The following is a 21369-nucleotide window of genomic DNA, read 5'->3' on the forward strand; positions in this document are numbered from 1 at the left end:
TAGTGAATGTGATGAATTGTTTGAGGAAATGTTGTATGAGGAAATCAAACAACCCAAGACCAAGAAGGCTTGGGTTTCCTTGTTTCACTAAATGGTCACTTGGTGTGTAGCGGCATCCAAGATCCAATGATTCACATTGGATAATGGATGGAGGAGCTTCTAGGCACATGATTGGTACTCTTCGTTTATTAAAAAGATGTCATGTCAATTAGAGGAGGCTATGTTGGATTTGCTTGTAACCAAGGAGCTCAAATAGTGGGTGAATGAATACTGTCAAATGGCACAGTAATGTTTAATAAGGTCAATTACATCACAGAATTGGAGAACAATTTGTTGAGAATATCACAAATTTGCGACAAAGGCTTCTCAACACACTTCACTGACAGGGAGTGTACTATTTTGAAATCAGGGTACAAGATACCGGAAGAATGAGTTTTGATGAAAGCACCTCGAGAGAATGATTTGTATATTCTCAACATGAGTGTAGCTAGCACGATAACCAATAATGTTCAATGTTTTGTCTCCAAAGCATCAGAGAAGGGATCTATATTATGGCATAGGAGAATGGGACACATTCATGTAAGAAAGATGAACTACTTAGTTCATAATCAACTTGCTGATGGGGTGAATGTGAAAGGGTTTCATTTGAGTGACGCATGCTTGAGTTGTAAAAAGGGAAAACTGAAAAAGAAGGCTCATCCCTCGTAAGTGTTAAATTCTATCAACTTACCATTCGAGAGAGTCTACATGGATATGTTTGGACCCGTGAATGTCAAAAGTATCACTGGCGAACTTTATTACTTAGTAATTACCGATGATTATTCAAGACTCTCTTGGGTACTGTTCTTAGAATCCAAATACGAGACGTTTGAGAATCTGATGATTTTGTTTAAAAAGTTGGAGAATTTGTACAATTTTCCGATTGGAAGAATTCAAAGTAACAATGGATCCGAGTTTAAGAATAACAAGATGTTGAATTCTTCATGAATTTAGTACACCCTACACTTCACAACAAAGTGGGGTCACTAAACGATATAATAGAACTCTTATCGAGAATGCTAGAACCATGTTAGCCGACTCGAAACTGCTTGTTAGTTTTTAGACTGAAGTTGTGGCTTCTGCATGTTATACACTAAACTGTGTTCTCACAACTAAGAAATATGTGAAAACATGCTATGAACTCTTGAACCGAAGAAAGCCGAATCTGAAGTGGCTCAAACCATTTGGGTCTCAATGCACGGTTCTGGATCCTGATGGAAAGTTTGGTGCAGAATCAATAATGGGTTTATTTGTTACTTACACAAGTCCATTAAGAATATAGTATGTACCTACTAAAAAACTAGGAGATGCATGGTTGTTTGATTATAACAACCTTTGGAAGAGCTTCAACTTACCTGAAGACGATTTATCAGATGAAGCTGCTTTGTTATTGTTTCAACAATACTTTGTTGGGATAAAAAATGATCAAGGAAGATTGGAATCTTCTCAACCTTCTCAAGAAATATGCTAAGTATGGAATACGAGCAAACTAGCACTTTAAGCAAGCCTAAAACTTATTCAAGCAACGTATCTTACACCAAGCAAGGTTATCTCCTGGAATTCTTATAAGTGTTTAGTTCGAGCAAACTACACTTCATCAAGCAAGGTTGTTCTTTAGTTGAGCAAGGTTTTCTTTAGAGCAAACTCTTGACTTAACCAAGCTTAAACCAAGTAATTTGGTGGGTCAAGAAAGGTTTCATTAATAGTGATCTCAAGCACACTTGTAAGAAGATACATGATTTACTCTAAAGACTTCTACGAGCAAGGTACAACCTCGAGCAAGCTACAGTACCACAAGCACACTTAGTTTGCTAGAAAAAGTTATTAACAATGGTTTATCAAGGAGAACAAGTTTGCTTGTAGGATATTATCGAGCAAAGTTTGATATTATCATGAAGATTGAAGTCTGCTTGAAGAATATTTTCTAAGGAAGATATTCGAAGTAAAACTTGCTTGGAGAACTGTTCCAGCACACTTATGGATTACAAGGTTTGCTCGACAAAGACAAAAGATTACTCGAACACCTGTTTACACTTGTAATAATTTTGAATACGTTAGAATATGTTTTTCTAATTATTAGGGTTTCTAGAAGGTGTCAGGTGCGCATATTTAAGAAAAGTTTAGGTCACATTTATGACAACGGTGATTGACGGCTTATTAGACTTTCGGAGCATACGGAATATCTATGTACGAAAAGTAGCCTCACCTGACATCCACCTATAAACCCTAAATTTATTCCTTTGTATTAAAGATTAATATCAATGGAAATCTTTTGTGCGTTTGTCATCCTTATCCGTTCATTTAGTGATCTAGATTTCCAAGTTGAGTACTAAGCTTAAAGTTATCGTACTCTTTGTACTGTTATATGTTTTCAAGGAATATAAAGTATATTACAATTGAATCTATCTTGTGTTTCTTATCTCATAATAATTTCCGCTCATTATGTTGAAGAGTAGATTGTAAACTCGATGTATCGATCCTATACGTACACGCTCTTTCAAGTTGAAGCTCTGGAGTTGAAAGATCTTTTGAGGGGTGATGGAATTGGAATTTCAAATGGATTCAATACATCATCCCTTTTTCTTTTTTTTTATCATCCTTTTCAATTCTTCATTAAAAAGCTTCAATTCTCTGTCATAGATTTATTTCATTTGTGTTTTAGTGAGCTAAACAAAGTTAGCATCACTCATCCATTTTGCATTCATTAATATTTTCAAAATCTCAACCCTATCATCAATAAACAGAGGATCTTCAACTTCTTTTTGTTTTTCATTCATTTTTATTATTAGTAGGTTTAGAATAGGATGCTCTTTCAGCGTCAGCTCTATTCTTTTCTTTTTTTTCTCTGTTTTATTGAGTTGTAAACATTTTCTTCTACAAAAATTTTTCTTGTTACCAATTGGAATTTAGCTTGTACTTCCTTTTTGGTCATTGAGGTCACCATCTCAAAGGGATATCCATGATCAACAAGATAGCCTACCTTCGCACCATATTTCTTTTAGGCTCTTTCCCTTTCTTCCAGTTTCTTTTTCTCTTCATCTCTATTATCCTGCTCTCTTCTAGCAGTCTCTTTTCTTTCAAAACTAAACACAGCTTGGTTCTGTCTTTTGAGCTCACTTATTCACATGTTCTGGATCATAATTATAACTTCTCAATAACTCAATTTGATGTTCAAGAAATCTACCAGCTTCAACTCTTTTCTCCTTTTCTTCTTGGCTTTTCTTGTCTAGCAGATACTGAAAACCATTATTATTTAGTTCTTTGATGTCTTCAAACATCATACCAAATTTCAAATTCTAACAATCAAGGCCCAAGACGGCCCATTAATGCGAAGTATGACGGCCAACTATGACTCACTACACTCCTATACAACCTATTAACGTAACTATGATATGATAGAGACCACACTGGCCATAACAACAATCAAGGCCCAATATGGACCATTAATAAAAGTATGACATGTTATTGAGCGTTGACACATTCCTATGGCTCACTACACTCATATACAACCCTCTTGTAGCAACGGGGACATGATAGATGCTATAATGGCCACTAATACCAATCAAGGCCCATTGATGAATGTATGACATGTTTTGGGCGTTAACATCTAACTATGACTAATGATAGTCCTATACAAACTTATTAAAGCATCTATGACATAACCAAGGGACACTAACATCTAACTATAACTAAATGATAGCCAAATAAGGCCTATTGACGAAAGTATGGTGTGTTTCAGGCGTTAACACCTAACCATGACTAACGACACTCCTATACAACTCTTTTAGAGCAACTATGACATGATAAATGCTCTAATGGGACACTAACACCGATCAAAAACTAGTATGACCCACTAATGAACGTATGGTTTATTGGGCGTTAACACTGATTACTACACTCTTATACAACTCTTTTAGAGCAACTATAAATATCATTTGTATTTATTTTATATGTTTTTATATTTAAGATACAATTTCTCATATTATTTAAGGTTTAATTAGTTGTTATATATATATATATATATATATATATATATATATATATTTACACTAACAACTCTTTATTTTAATTATTAAAAATAAAAAATTTTTAATTCTATTTAGTTCCTATTAATTTCACTTCCCTCAAAATTTCAAATTAAATTCACCCCCTCTTTTCTTCAAAAAATTTTGAATTACCCTCCCATTTTCTAATATAATTTGACCACATATTTAACCTACCTTTTTTTCTTTTTCTTCATTCCTTCTTATTCTTATTCTTCTTCATCTCTCTACACCCACCATAATCCTTCATCCTTAATTCTTTAACTCACTCAATTCTTAACCAAATCATTTGATTTCGGGCTCTAATCTTATTATTTTTGTGAGAGGAATTCACATGTGATGTCATCAATTCTATCTCGATTTTTTTCGGATTCGTGTTGAGAATGAAGAACCCTAAGAACCAAGTTTGGGGATTTTCAATTTTAAGTGTTATTTCTTGTAATAGAAGCTTAGTACACCTTCTTTCATCGCTAAAAAGGTATGTATTTCATTTGTAATTGAAGCTTAGTACATCTTTTTTCATCGCTAAAATGTTAATTGATGAATTAGAACCCTAGAGATGTAATAAATATGTTAGGGTTTGAATTTTGATGACAACAGTTTGTTGACAGATTCGTTTTTTTATTTATTTATTGGTATGTAACTTGATGTTAAACGATGACTATTGAACGATTGTTGATTCTAGAATATAATTCTATGAGTCTAGTTTCCAAAAAGGGTAAAGTTTGTAATTTTTGGACGAGTTTTGAATAGTTTTTATGATTTTACAAAAACACTGGTCAAAGATGATTCGGGGAGTTATATTATGGTCTCTTTCCGACACCATAACTCCATAATGACAAAACTAAACTAGTTGGTTCCAGTTCTGAAAATTAGTATTATGAGTTTTGAAGACAACCCAATTGGTCTTGCATAATTTGGATTATTGAGTTGATAGAACCATTAACAAGTGTTTGTTGTGCAATCTGCTGAACTATTGGTACATACCTGTAATAGTTGAATTATTGTGAGTTTTTTATGCATGAGAAAAATATAATAAAATTTTTTTGAGAAACCTAATTCATATATTCTACCGTGGTAAATTTGGTATAATTTATACATAATCTTTTCTTAGTGAATAAAATCAGTTTGTACATGCTATAATCTATCTGGTGAACTAAGTGATCATAAGTTAAGTTGTATGATGAATATTTGGTTGATTTTCCATGATACGATGTGTGAATACATGTTAGGACTTTTTTGTACCGTTGGCATTGATTATTATCACCAACGAGTCGTCGATTCAAGTTTGTGTTTGTGTATACATTACGTCTAATGTGATTGTGCGTGACAGTCGTCATGCTATGCGTGGACGTACCACAGTACCTAGGAAGGGTGAAAACCATCATGGTGAGGCATCACTTGCTGGATCACATGAGGATGGTGTTGGTAGTGGCAATGTCGATGGTCTACAAATGTATACTTGTGGGAGACACGTCATCTATCGTGCCTCGGGATACCTCTGGGAAGAAATTTATTGTAAAGATTTGGGATAGGTATGTTTTTAGTTTTAACATTTTCATTATTTATGTTACAAATATACTTACTAGGTTATTTCAATATTATAGGTTTGCGAGTCATGAGATTCATATATAGGAATATCATAAAAATACTAATCAAGCACTATGATGAACATTGGGCTACATTCAGAATGGTGCCAAAGAATGTGATCGCTCGTATTTTTGCTCGTTTTCGGGTAATATATTAGTTAATTATTTTATATCTTATTGGTTTGGTTTGGTTCGGTTTAAAAGTTATACGGTTTGGTTTTGGTTTACATAAATCAAAAACCGTTACCAACGGTTTGGTTTATGGTTTGACGAAAAACCGAAAAAACCGGACCGTGAACACCCCTACTTGGCTTTGAGGTTTCGCCTCACATTAACTTTTTACTAGTTATGATGCTAATATTTTAACAATTTTAGGTTCAAAAAGTTAGAGCCGAAATGGAAAAATAACAAGAAAATGAAAGGAAGTCAAGAAACGAGTTGGAAGAACGAATGAATGGAAAAAATGGAAAAAGAACTTAAGGAAAATGAAGAAAGGAGGCAAAAACAATTTGATGAGTTTATGAGAAAGTTTGAGGTCGGTAGTAATTAGTAGTAGTTTTAAATATTTTGAATTTATAACTTATTAGTGAAGGTTTGGTAATGTAAACTCGTTTTGATATTATGTTATTGGGTTTGTTAAACTTATGAAATAGCCACATTTATCTATGTGTGACCAAAGTATGATAATAACCACACGTTATATTACAAAAACATTATATGTGACAAACGGTAAGACAATGACCACACCACAAACTACAAAAGAGTGTTTGAGTGGAAGGTTCACATTTTTAGCCACATTGACAATAACCTCCAGTGTCTATATAATATGATTGGTCACACAATGCATCACTATGTGTGACGAAAAGTTTGACAATAGCCACGATTTAAATTAGGAAAAGCATTATGTGTGACAAACGGTAAGACAATGGCCACACCACAAACTACAAAAGAGTGTTTGAGTGGAAGGTTCACATTTTTAGCCACATTGACAATAACCTCCAGTGTCTATATAATATGATTGGTCACACAATACATCACTATGTGTGATGAAAAGTTTGACAATAGCCACGATTTAAATTAGGAAAAGCATTATGTGTGACAAACGGTAAGACAATGGCCACACCACAAACTACAAAAGAGTGTTTGACTGTCAAGTTCACATTTTAGCCACATTGACAATAACCTCCACTGTCTATATGATATGATTAGTCACACAATACCTCATTATATGTGACGAAAAGTTTGACAATAGCCACGCTTTAAATTATGAAAAGCATTATGTGTGACAAACGGTAAGACAATAGCCACACTATAATCTACAAAGGAGTGTTTGAGTGGCAAGTAAACATTTTTAGCCACTTTTAATGTAATATCCAGTGTCTATATGATATAACTAGCCACACTATTATTAAATTTTAGTGGCCATTGCTTTGCTATATCTACACGGTATAGGTCACAATGCACGCTTAACACAACCCTATTGGCTACATTATTATAAAATTCATGTGGCTGAAACATGAATTCATGTGGCTCTATACGTGCAATTGTCACTCATAGTAAATAGTCATGTGGCCATTTTCTACCGTTTAGCCACACTTATTGAAGAGGCTTCTTGATGACCAGCAACTAATGTCTGTACCTTTTAGCCACACTTATAACCACATAAGGCCACTAAAAACTGTGTGTGGCCATGTCATACCCATATTGTCGCGACCTTTGGTCACATATGACTTGAACCAAATGTGTGTGGCTAAAGGCCTACGGCCACACTTTTTTCGTGTGACCAAAGGTCAATTTTCACGTAGTGACTTCTTTGACTTTACTGCTTGAGAGTAAGTGACAGGGTCATCAACACTTAAAGCAAATTGGCAGGTTAGGTGTTCATTGTCACTATCTGACAGACCTTCACCACTAACATATTCATGCATCCAAGATGGGGGTTTTGTAATTCTTTTAGTGGGACCGGTTGTAGGTAAAGAGTGTGGCTCACTGGATGACAGATGGGATGGTACATTGTTTGGTTGTGTTGATGGTGATGGGTCATTAATATGTGTAGAGGTAGTAGGTTGAGTGGTACTTGTGATAGCATTAGGAGTGGAAATGGTAGGTGAGTTGTTTGTTTGAGAATGGTTGGATTCTTGGTATTGTTCGAAGGGTGCATGTGTAGTGCTATATGACACATCATCTATAGGGAATGGATCAACAAAGTGATAGGAATTGGTAATATTTGAACTTGTTTTAGTATAGTCCCAATTCCACTTTCTTATTTCAAGAAATTCAACATCACGTTTTACACTAAACTTGTTAGTCTCTGTATTATATAATCTGTACACCCCATCTATATCACTGGAATACCCAATAAATACAACTTTTTCATATCTATTATCCAGTTTCCTTCTTAGTTGAGAAGGGACTGCACCTAGAGCAATACACCTGAAAGTTCTCATATGAGTAACAGAGGGTTTTTTACCTGACCAAGCACGAAGAGGTGTTTGATTAACTAGCGCCTTGGTAGGAGATCTGTTGATGGTGTAAACGGCTGTGGATACAGCCTCAGCCCATAGAGAGTTGGGTAGTTCTTTGTCTCTGAGCATACTTCTTGCAAGATTCATGATTGTACGATTTTTTCTTTCCACCACTCCATTGTGTTAGGGAGTGTAGGGGACTGTAACTTCACGTTTGGTCCCAGCAAGTGCACAATAGTTTTTGAATTCTTGTGAGTAGAATTCGCCACCTCTGTCAGAGCGTAGAACCTTAATAGTGCAGTTACATTCGTATTCTACCATAGCCTTAAAATGTTTAAACTTATCAAAAGTTTCGCTTTTCTTGGCCAAAAAATAAACCCAACACATGCGGGTAAGATCATCAACAAAGAGAAGGTAATACAAGCTACTAACGAGACTAGACGTCTGCATGGGCCCACACAAGTCTGTGTGCACAAGGCCTAGTTTGGTCTTGGCACGCCAGGAACTTGAGTTAAATGATTTCCTAGCTTGTTTCCCAACAATGCATGCCTCACAACTTAAGGATGCCATAATATTGGGAAGTCCCTTTACCATCTCTTTGTCATGCAACTGTTTGAGACTTGCAAAATTTAAGTGATCATACCTTTGATGCCACTTCAATGCTTCACTGTCTTGCTTGTTTGTGAGTTTGTCTTCTCTGGTGATTAAGTTGATAGCATCAACCATGAACATGTTGTTAATTGCAACATCAATATCCATCATGGTGCAGTTAGAGGCTTTGTGTTTAATCACACATTTACCATCATCAAAGATAAGTGCATACCCTTTCTTCATAAGTTGCCCTACGCTTAGGAGGTTGTATTCCAGCTTGGGAGCGTAGTAAACATCTTCCAGCATTTTGTATCCATCATGACCAACAGGTATCTTAACAGTACCCTTTCCTTCAACTGCAAGTCTTTTCTTGTCATCCAATTGAACTCCAAGTTTAAAGCTTTCATCAAGGCTTGCGAAACTTGATTTAACACCTGTCATATGATTTGAACAACCGGAATCAATAAACCACAGGTGAGCCTTATTACTTGACTTCTCAAAGGAGGTCATTAATGCCAAGGAGTCATGAAATGCATGGTGACGATGTTGTGTTTCATCTTCTATGCCTTCATTTTCTGCAACATTGACTTGAGCATCGTCTATATTATACCAACAATCTCTTTTAAGGTGGCCATATTTTTTACACACATGGCATTGGGGAACTTTGCTTCGATCCAGCGTACCTCGACCCCGACTAGCTGCACGTCCATGTGGATATCCTCGACCACGACCTCTGCCATAAGTGGCGTTGGTCTGACCTTGGATGACCTGAAGTGCTTGTTCATCTTGGTGTTCGATCTTCTTTGTTAGGGTCTCAGTAGGGGTTCGACTATTTAGTCTCTGTAAGTCCCGAATCTGGATCACTACAGTATGATATCAACTAAACACGATGTTAGTGCGGAATCGTAACACCGTGGTGATTCAAGAACAATAATACGAAAAACAATATAGATATAATGAACGCAATAATACTCCAAATGCACACGATTATGTTAATAAACCGTATGGTACATGAGATTACACAAATCAGTATTGCTCTCTTGATGATGGTGATTCTCTAAGTTCTTAACAACTACTCACCCCCCACTGAACTAACAACCAAAACCCTATAGAATAGATTCTATATATAGAGTCACCAACTAGCTAGCCCAACAAAGCCCAAAGCCCACCGAGATCCATAATGGATCTCGGTTTACATACATAGCCCAACACGAAACCCAATAAAGATAGAACTAAGTACAAACCACAAAATATGGACCCAACAATCTCCCCCTTGGTTTGTAGCTTCGTTCTTGTTTATTTTACGTCAGTCTTGATCATGTCGTGGTCTTTTGATATGCGTCAGTCTAACCAAATTCTGGCCCAACAGTCTTTCTTCCTATGACTGCAAGAGCCCCATTAGTTTCACAGGAGATACCTCAGCTAGATCATACACGACTTCAATAAAGGGTATGACATAGTCATATTTTCTTGAGAGATTACGCAAGATTTTTTCCACCACCTTCTGATCTATGAGTTCTTCTCCGTAGGATCTTTGACGTCCCACGTTGTCCATGACATGAGAAAAGTAGTCACCGACAACATCATCATCCTTCATGGCAAGATTCTCAAACTCTCGCCGAAGTCCTTGAAGTTTTACTGATTGAACTTGAGAGTCACCCTGGAATTCGACCCTTAACGTATCCCATGTATCTTTGGCAGATTCTGATGCAGCAATTCTGGAGAAAAGGTGGTCATGAACCCCTTGTTGTATGATGGACATAGCTACGGCATCCTTTTTTTTGGATTATCTACGATCTGGGGAAGAATCAGTGACAGTCGTAACACCGAGAAAGACCACATCCCATAATTCACGAGATTTGAGAATGGTCTTCACCCGGATGCTCCAGTGCTCGTATCCTTCTCCTTTGAAAACAGGGATAGCCACCGTAGATGAAGGGTTGGGAGTAGAAGCGTAATCAACCATGGATGGGAATTAGGGTTTAGTATGATAAAGAGCAGGATCGTTCAAGAGCAACACTAGCTCTGATACCAAAACTTTTAGAATTTTGGTAATTGAAATGCAACAAGGAATCAAGTGTTTTTTGTATTACTTTTCTGGTAAATACAGAAGCTGAGGTACAAGACTTTAAATAAGAAAAGGAAACCCTAGAAAACATGAACTACCTACCGGATCTAAGGGGCAAGTGGGTAAACCACTTGACCGGTTATTCAGCAAACTAAAAACAGAAAATATGAACATAACAAACTGACATGAGAAAGTAACTAGACTTATTAAAAAGAATCAGCTTCATAAAAATATCTTGAGTTCCACCCACGTGACAATTTGGATCATTTTTCATCAATATCTGCATAAATGTCGGTGTACCCCGGCCCAAAATAAATACGGAAAGATCATTAAAACAATCTTTTAGAATACTAGTCTCACTTTTTACCCAAAGGGCCACTCCTCTTGCTTTCATGAGATTCTCGTAATTCTATTAAAACATGTCACGTAAACATAAATGAGCGCATCTTTCACACTCATGTGTCTATACTATTAAAACAAAACCATTCTTCCACATGCTATTCAACTAGAGTAGCCAACTATGATGACAACTATTACCATTTATAGAATTACTAACAAGGTTACAAATGTAACTTTAAGTGTTATATTAAATGTGGTTTTATATATTTATGAATTATAACATTTTATTTATCATTATTTATATCTTATGAATCCATAAAGTATGTCATTACATATATTATTAAATTTAATTTTTTGTTGTATTTTCTAACTAGCCGTCATATATATTACACGGGCTATATCCTAGTTAAAGTATTATGACCAAGTGAGTGTGCGTAATTAGAGTAACGATTAATTAATCATTGTCATTAACTACTTTTATACAAATATCTATTTTTAAACAATTATTTTTTTTTGTAACATATAAAATAAATAAAACACAAACATAACATAAATTCATAAAATTATAATAAAAAAACATAATAAACGAACCAAACGAATTCGTAAAATTATTGCATGTTGTATTTGTTCCTAATTTCTTTTTTCATCTTCTCCACGATTTCACGATCTTGCCCCATCAAATGATCGATGTTAACCAAAGCAATTTCAAATCAGAGTTCTTTTGTTTTTTCTCTCTTCAACTTGAGGAACTCTAACGTACTCTACTACATATTATCCAAACTTTGTTTGTAGTACCCAAAGCAATGTTTTCATACCCGGCTTGGACATTGACTTGGATTCCTTACCGGGCCAAAGGTCGGTCGGACTGACCCAGGAGTGCAGACTAGTTTTTGATCCGGATGACATCATAAATAATTTAAATATATATTTAGGCCAACTAACCCTTGATGTCTGTTTTAGTGAAGGCAAGATGAAGAAAACCAAACCACTCACTTTTGTGGTTATCGACACACCTTCCAGCTATGATGTAATCATAGGAAGGCCAGGACAATGTGTGTTCAACATGGTTGTTTCGGTTGCTCAAGGTGCTGTGAAGTTTCCCACCGACATGGGAATTGCAACCCTTCAACCCACCCAAGAGGTTTACACGGTTGAAGGAGAAAGTTCAAAAAATAAAGATGAGGAACAAGGCTTAATCGTAAACCCCAAGTACCCTGAACAAAAGGTACGGGTAAACACAAGCCTTTCCAAAGAAACCTTCTCACACCTTGAAAAGTTGTTGATACACTATAGCGATGTCTTTGTTTGGTGCCCGGAAGACATGACAGGCATCCCTCGAAGCATTGCAGAACATGAGCTAAAAATACCTCCCGATGTCAAGCCTGTTGTCCAAAAGAAACGGAGCCTAGCTCCTGAAAGAAGCTTGGCAGTATGTCAAGAGGTTGAAAAGCTTGTACAAGCTGGGATCCTACGTGAGGTCAAGTATCAATCTTGGGTGGCTAATCCTGTCATGGTTCGAAAGCCTGACAAGCCTTGGAGGATGTGCATCGACTTCAAATACTTGAACAAGGAATGTCCAAAGGATTGATATCCCTTACCCGAGATGGATCTCAAGGTTGATTCTCTAACCGGCCATCCCTTTAAGTGTTTTCTCGACGCTTACAAGGGTTACCATCAAATTCTCATGAAAGTGGAAGATGAAGAAAAAACTGCATTCCGCACGGACAAGGGTATTTTTTGTTATCAAAAGATGCCTTTTGGCCTACGAAATGCCAGGGCAACCTATCAACGCTTGATCGATAAAGCATTTGCTAGCCAAATTAGCAGAAACATGGAAGCTTATGTCGATGACCTGGTAATCAAAAGCAAAACCGAGCATCAAATGCTTGAGGGCATACAAGAAACCTTCCAAAACCTGAGAAAAATCAACATGAAGCTCAACCCCGGAAAATGTTCATTCGGTTTTGAAGAAGGCAAGTTTTTTGGACACATCGTAGGTAAACAAAGCATAAAAGTCAATCCCAACAAAGTCAGGGCTGTTCTTGAAACCAAATCCCCACAAAGCAAAAAAGAAGTGGAAAGTCTGAATGGAAGACTTGCAGCCTTGAAGCGTTTTACCTCCAAGCTTGCTGAGAAGTCCCTACCCTTTTTCAAAACACTAAAGGGTTGCACGAATAAGAAAGATTTTCAGGTGGACGGAAGAAGCAGAAGAAGCCTTCAACCAAATGAAGCAACACTTGGCTTCACTTCCAGCTATTGCAGCTCCTGAAACAGGAGAACTGATCTCTGTCTATCTCTCAGTCGCTGAAAAAGCATTAAGCGCGGTTCTAACCATCGAATGAGACAAAGTTCAGGTACCCGTTTATTTCTTTAGTAAAACACTAAAACTGGCAGAGATCAAATATCCTCCTTGGGAAAAACTTTCTCTGGCCTTAATTCAAACGGCCAGAAGGCTTCGAAGGTACTTTCAAGCACACCCTATACAAGTGGTCACTGACCAACCCATCAAAAGTGTGCTTGAAATTCAGGTCGATTGGCCAAATGGGATGTGGAACTAGGTGAACATAACATCACCTATGTCCCAAGAAAAGCTGTCAAAGCCCAAGTCTTGGTGGATTTCATTGTAGAAATCCCGAAGCAAGTCACTCCTAAAATACACACAACTGCCACCGAACCTTCTGGCCTGAAGCCTGGAAGCTTTTTACCGATGGAGCTTCCAGCATCGAAGGGTCAGGAGCTGGGCTCATTTTAATCAACCCCGAAGGGTCAGAATTTACATATGCTCTTTGACTTGAATTTCAGACCACCAACAACTAAGCTGAATACGAAGCATTGATCGCTGGTCTGAAGATTGCCAAAGAGATGAAGATCCAAAAGCTGCAAGTCTTCACAGACTCATTGCTTGTTTCAAGTCAAGTCAATGATAGCTATGTAGCCAAAGAGTCCAACATGAAGAAATATCGTGAAAAGGCAAAAGGGTTGATGACCACGTTTCAAGAGTGCACCATCAAACAAGTCCCAAGATCACAAAACAAAAGAGACGATGCCCTGAGCAAACTAGCATCCCTCACATTTGCACATCTCACAAAGAAAGTATTGGTGGAAGTGTTGAAAACTCCTTCAATTCAATAAATGGAGGTTCAAGATGTAATCACTGAAGAAGGTCCCAATTTGATGACTCCCATAGAAAAGTACCTCAAAAATGGTGAGTTACCTCTGGACCAGACGGAGGCTGAAAGGGTTCGAATAAAGTCCAGACAGTATGTGTCACAAGGAGAAACCCTTTACAAGAAGGCTTACCTTGCACCACTACTGAGATGTGTGGGCCCCGAACAAAGTCAATATCTGATCAAAGAGGTTCACAAGGGGATATGTGGAGCTCATTTTGGGCCAAGAACGGTGGTTGCAAAATTGATGAACCTTGGATACTTCTGGCTCACAATGCACCGAGATGCAACTGAACAACTCAAGAAATGTGAAGCTTGTCAAATTCATGCACCGGTTCCCAAAAGCCCTAAACACGATCTAGTCCCCATCTCCTTGGCTTGGCCATTCCACAAATGGGGAATGGATAACGTTGGTCCATTCCCACCGGCCAAAGGTGGGGTAAAATTTTTGCTAGTAGCCGATGACTACTTTACCAAGTGGCCTGAAGTCAAACCACTTGCAAAGATAACGGGCAAACAAGTCATCGACTTTGTGTGGGAAAGCATCATTTGTCGCTACGGTTGACAGGAGTGTTGGTCACGGATAATGGGAAACAATTTGCTGAGAAGACTTTTAGCACATGGTGCAAAGAATTCAGAATCACTCAAGTGTTCAGCTCAGTTGCATACCCACAATCCAACGGCCAAGTTAAAAGAACAAACAGAACCATCGTTGAAGGAATCAAAGCAAGGCTGGGAAGGCATAACAACAATTGGCTTGAAGAACTCCCAAATGTTCTATGGGCAATAAGAACAACCGAAAAAACAAGCCACAAACGAACGCCTTACAGCCTAGTGTTCGGATCGGAAACTGTAATCCCAGCCGAAGTCGGAGTTGTGACTCAAAGAATACTCAACATGGACCTCGAATCAAACAACAATGAGACCATGTTGAATTTGCAACTCCTTGAAGAAATTCGTATTCAAGCCGCAATACAAGAGGCTAAGTACAAGCAAAAAATGGCAGCTTATTACAATGCAAGGGTGAAATATGAACGTTTCAAGCCTGGAGACCTTGTACTCTGATACAATGAGGCCAGCAAGAAATAAATTAAAGGAAAACTTGGCCCAAAGTGGGAAGGACCATACACAATCCTTGAAGTTCACAAGGGTGGATCCTACAAGCTGGCCGACACAGAAGACAAAAAGCTTCCAAGACATTGGAACGGCAAAACCCTTAAAAGGTTCCATGCCTAATCAAAGTTTAAAAATGTATTTCAAGAGATGTATAATTCTCGTTTTTGCGAACAACAACCTCTTGAATGAATGATAAAGTTTTTGTCATAACTTGTCTTTACTATCCTATAATCAGGTTGAGAACCTAGCAAGAAACTCCATGGCAAGGGCCATGTAAGGGCATCAGCTCCCAGGCCACATCGCTCAATAGGTTCAAGGGTTAAATGGACCTATATAAGGGGTGAGTTCCTATATCAATCCAACTTCATGAGACTTAGAAAATTTTTTCACCTAAAACTTGTCTCATAGACAGGTCTGAACAGCCTACACCAATTCGTTCCTTAAGCTTTGAAAAAGTTTATGAAACAAACATACACTAAGTAGTGATACAAATGATAGCCAACATGTGCTTTTTACCTAATGAATCCTTGAAGCTAAAGTGACTGCAACACTAAAACTTCTTAAGGAAAGTTAGCTAAAAACACATCAAATTAACAAGACAAGCAACCAAAACACAATGCATAGAACATTACGATGCATAAACAAAGCCTTTTAAGGCCATCATCCATAACAAGCCATCCAGGCTTAGAAAATCACAAAGTGTTCAAACGGCTAAAAAGGCAAACAATAACCATAAAGCAGAAACCTTAAGGGTTTCTTGCTTAACCTAAATTGTTTAATACATAGCATTGTTTAAGGATGCTAAGAAAGCTATGAATAGACTGTTTAAACATCAGCAACAGGCTTTGAAGTACTAGTCTCAACACTCTTACCCTTCTTCGACTTCTTCACCTCCGAGCCACCACCAGCAACGGCCGAACCTTCAAGGCTTGCCACATGAGAACCATCGCTACCTCCAGATAAAGTTTCTTCGCTATCACCGGAACGAGAACGCTTCTTGGACAAGGACTCAAGAACCTCCTTGGAAACCTTTTCATCAAGGCCGGCTGGTTTTAAGCTCTGCAAAATAGAAAGAGGCTTACCAAAGCATGACAAAATTTCACCCACATAAGGGTAAGTGCGCCTTTCCATTGCAAGAACCGTCTCTAAGAAGAGCTTGGAAGCTTCAGGTTTGAACATGGGAGATCGCTCCATAGGCTGACCAGCTTCTTGATGTTTGAAGCCAATAACAAAGCCCATATGTTTCCCATAGCTAAGCAGCTTTGTATAAACATCGCCCAACACCGAGTTGAATTCAGAAGAATGAAGCAGGTAAGTCACGACCTGATGAAACCCGTGCTCGATTAGCCACCAGTTGTCGTTAGTGGTTTGGGTAACTAAAGCCTTCAAGCCTTCTTTCTCCATCTCAAAGGCTTTCCTCCGCACCTCAAAGGCTTCACGGTCAGCATCCAACTTGGCTCTATCAGCTGTCATTGCTTTCTTCAACCCCGCCATCTCAACACCGTGGCCACGGGACAATTCATCAATCCTCTTCACATAACCCTCCTCCTTCTTGGAAAACCCTTCAACCTATTTCTTCATGGCCGTCATAGAGGCCTTCATCTTTTCCTTTGTCTTCATAAACTCCTCATATTCCAGCATCCCCTTTCGAAAACGAGTCACACCCTCCGCCAAAAGGGCAGAAAGGTTACAAGAGTTCAAGATCAACCTTGACAGCATGGAATCACCCTCCATCTCAGAATTAGTGTTACGAACCCCTGGAGGAGCAAAATTGGCTAACACATCAGCACAAACCTCGGGATCTTTGAAGCTATCTCCAACCTTGACATTCCACTCTGGCACATAAACTGCATTCCCATCCAACCCTTGAACCATAGGCATCGCAACCTTCTTCTCAGCCAATTTCCTCTTCTTGGAAACCACCAAACCCTGCTCCTTCTCACCCTCCACACTTGGACCTTGATCTTCGGCAACCTGAACGTCATCACTAACCTCAACCGGTTCGTGAGAAGATGATGGGCCAACAGACTTCAGCAAACGCCATGTGGAACGACGAGCAGAAGTCTTGGGAGCAGCAGTTTTGGTGAACCCTTTAACGTTTGAAACTCCCACATACCCTGAACCTTCGAACCGATTCTCTTTACCACGAACCACAGCATTCTCCCCACCAGTAGCCTCAAGATCCGTAAACCCAACGTCTGAAGTATCATCACTCTTCAAAAAGTCCAAAGCCGACATAACTACAAACACAAGGAAAATCCATTAACAAACACACCAACAAAATAAAGCAAAAACGGGATAAACAAACGCATACCCTTATTATCCCTCATAAGCACGGGATCCCGATTAGGCTTATCCCATAGTTTGCTAATTCCTAAAAACACAAGAAGATGTTCGAGAAGAGGACGAAGACGCGATGGACACTTCCTAATCGACTTCAAAAAACATTCATTCAACTCCGATTCATCCGGCTCCGGTTCGTTTAAAACAGCCTCGGGTTGCCTCCAAACGGATTTAAAAGGAAGGATGGAAGAGGAAACAAAGAAGAAACGGTCCTTCCATGAACCAAGGGTTGTAACCGTTGAGGAAACTAAACACGTATCGATCTTGGTATGTTCAAAAGTATACCAATCATCGTTTTTCGCTAAGCGAAAGAAACGGCGAAAACTCGTCAACGACGGATCATATCCTAAAGCTTTGCATAACACTTCAAAGTGTAAAACCCTAGCAAGACCTAAAGGGTGGATTTGACCGAATGACACACGGTAATACTCCAAAATATTCAAAACGAAAACCGAAAACGGATGCCGGAGATTCGAAAATTCAAAATGACGACAATAAAGAGCAATAAAACCCGCCGAACAGCGATCGATTGACGCATCGGCTGGCGGAGCAATCGGTTTAAACTTCAAACCTATACCCCATTCAACACAAAACGATTCGACCTCTTCTTGAGTTAATCGGGAAAAACTGACCGACAGATCTTTCTTAGCAACCATAATTTTGAAAGAAAGATGAAGGATTGGTACTAACCTGAAGAATGATTGAAAGAGAACTTGAATATGTTTGGAGAATATTGTGGAGGATAAAAAGAAAAATCAGAAGAAAGTGAACAGTTATAACCCATCATTAAGAGCAGTTATTGGCACTGCAACCTGCAGTAACTGTCACATCAATCGTCTTGTCAGAAATTCAAAAAAAAAAACCAAAACTGATAAAGACTCGAAGCCTCAAAACCTCAAAGCCTTGAAGCCTTTAAGCAATAAACAAAATGTGTGCAAAAGTCTGAAGCCCTTGAGCTTACTTCTCAAACACCTCTGACTTGGGCGGGGGGGGGGGGGGGGGGGGGGGCTGATGACGGGGTAGCCCAAGGAATTAATAAAATGGCTTCCACACATTAACGCTAAAAAGGTTAAAAGCTTCGTTTCCCCCCAGTTTATGTAAACAAGTACGTGAACAGTACCCACGTGTTACAGTACGATATCAAATCAATATTCACATCATTGTTCCCTCGGAACAGGAAACATGCTCAGATAAAGTATTATTATATTAATCATGGACCAACGGTCCAAAGCTTCCCGCCCATAATTGTCAACTCTCTATGCAAACTAGAGGCTAACTAGTTTAGTTAACTTGACTAAAAGGCTTACATCTCCTCCATATAAATAGATGACTTAGCCATAACATACACAACAAGATCTGGGCAGATAACATACTCTCCTTAATATTCTCTTCTTCCTTGAGAAATATGCTCCTTGCTTATTTCTTTCTTACTTCAATAACTTCATAGCTTCACCAAGAGCTCCATCCAAAAACCGATTCCAAACATCTCGGTCTTGGATCTCCGGCGAGCTATAACGCAAACAACTAAACTAGTGAACCTCTCTCTACGTTTTGCAAACGTAGAGAGACACCACGACCTGCGTTAGGTTAACCTGAACCCTTGAAGTTTGTTAGCCTAACCAGTCCATTCACTATCATTGGTCTTATCTTTGTTGTAGCAACAGCCTCCGTCACCATATATTAATCGATTGCTATACACAGACCTTATGGAGGGTATCAAATGCTCTCTCAAGTCTCAACATTATATCTGGCTGACTTGTGATGAATTTTAAATGCTTGCATTTGCGGGCAGTACTGTGATGTATGTAATTCTTTTAATATCGTGACCCTTTTAATTTATGTATGTAGTATGGAAATCTAAATCATTATCCTTGTTTTGACTTTGATATTCATGTATTATTGAAACCCTTTTATTCTTATTAAAACTAAAATATATAGTTTTCATCACACAGCATGGATAGCATAGTCTAACAAAATTGAAAGATTACAGGCTAATGATTATCCCTTCATTAACACTCAAATTCCCTGCAAGAAATGGAATTCAATCTTATTAATTTCTTAACCTAATCCATGATGCTGATTAGTTCCACTAATCATGTGTTGTTGAATTAATCCACCATTAATCTGTTCAACAAGCTTACTCAACTTCATTTGCTTATTACTCCATGCTTGCATTAGCTTCCCTTCTTTCCCTTCTGCATCTCTATGCAACACATTCAACTGTTCTCTATACTCGCTCTCCATCCGCCCTAACGCCATGGTCTCCTCCTCTCGAAGACTTCGAATTTTCGCTTCCACCTCCTCCGTCTTCTCCCTAGTCTTCCGGTTCTTTTCAACTACCCATTGCTGTTCCAACCGACTCAACCGCCACGTGGCGTCCTTCTTGTGTTGAACCCAGTTTTGCTTAGCTTCTTCAACCTCCTTACAGCATTTAACCAGGGTTCCCACTTGCTGAACCGGGAAGAACCGGTGGTCTGAGTGAACCGGGTTCAGGACCACCGGTTCAGAGGTAAAGAGTGTCAGACTCACGGATGGAGACGATGTTGTTGATTTTGATGATGTCAGAGATGACATGTTACTCTGACTCTTCCATGGTGGTAGTACTGGTACAGAGTTAGATATTACTCCCATCATGGATGATGCCATGCTTGGGTCAGGCTCTGGTGGTGTAGAGTCATAGGAGCCTGACCCAAGCGAAATAACCGGTGGATGCGAGTAAGGCTGAACGTACTTATTTGTGAATGTGTCTAGTATATGATCGTACGTGCCGGGTTTTTCAGGTGAACCAGGATAGGGATTATTATTAATCTGAATCTGTTGTTTAACTTGTTTCTCTTTAAAAACCTCCCACCACTTGCCTAGCCGCTTAGCGGTTCGACCGGGTACTTCAGCTGCAATCTTCTTCCACTTGTTGCTGTATTTGGCCTGAAGCGAAACCACAAGCTCCTGTTCTTGAGGAGTTAAAGATCCTTTCTTAATTCCTGGTTTGAGATAATTCTTCCAACGTTCATGACACGACTTAGGATCACAGTCCAAGTGTTTGGACATGCGGTGGGAAATGAGGTGCCATTCACGAGGACCGTACTGATGGGCGTATGCACGGAGTATAGCGTCTTCTTCAGGCTGCCATCGTTGACGGTCTTTCATTTCATCACCATAGCTCCGGTGAGTCGGTGGCAATGGGATTGGTGAAAATAATAATTAGAATAATAAAGGTGAAATGGGGGTGGGGGTGGCAGTGAATGCGACAATACATGTATCAGATGATGGAAGGGAGTTCGTAATTGTGGGCATGCACGCGCTGTTTAGTCATTTCGTGTTTTTAATGTTGGTATTAATACTATTCACGGTTTCCTTCAAATATGTTCGGTGAACCTTTTAGTTTTTACTTTATAAAGTAATGTATTAATACTGTGGTTATGAGTTATTTACTTCGGTTTTCTATTCTTTTATCCTATAAACTTAACAACTCAATGACTCTGACTCATATGTTTAGTGTGCATAGATAATGTATTTGTCTAGGGCGACATCAAAAATTGTATCAACAACTTTTATAAAATAGTATCATGCTTGCAAAACTTTTAACCGAAGTTTTTCTTTTAAAAAGTA

General features: G+C 38.5%; 1 protein-coding gene across 1 annotated transcript; it reads right to left on the reverse strand.

Annotated features, from left to right (window-relative positions):
* Nucleotides 1-19818: 19818 nt before the first annotated feature.
* On the reverse strand, nt 19819-20964 carry LOC143573786 (transcription factor AS1-like). Its single transcript, XM_077058584.1, has one exon. The coding sequence runs from the start codon at nt 20905-20907 to the stop codon at nt 19819-19821; it is 1089 nt and encodes a 362-aa protein (XP_076914699.1). The 5' UTR covers nt 20908-20964.
* Between the last annotated feature and the right edge of the window lie 405 nt (nt 20965-21369).

The sequence above is a fragment of the Bidens hawaiensis genome, unplaced genomic scaffold, assembly GCF_021521415.1.
Source record: "Bidens hawaiensis isolate Kalapana, Puna unplaced genomic scaffold, B.hawaiensis_p1.1 tig00026639_1, whole genome shotgun sequence".
NCBI lineage: Eukaryota > Viridiplantae > Streptophyta > Magnoliopsida > Asterales > Asteraceae > Bidens > Bidens hawaiensis.

Excerpts from the sequence above, each read along its gene's own strand:
- LOC143573786 (XM_077058584.1), bottom strand. The coding sequence starts at position 20,907 with ATGAAAGACCGTCAACGATGGCAGCCTGAAGAAGACGCTATACTCCGT.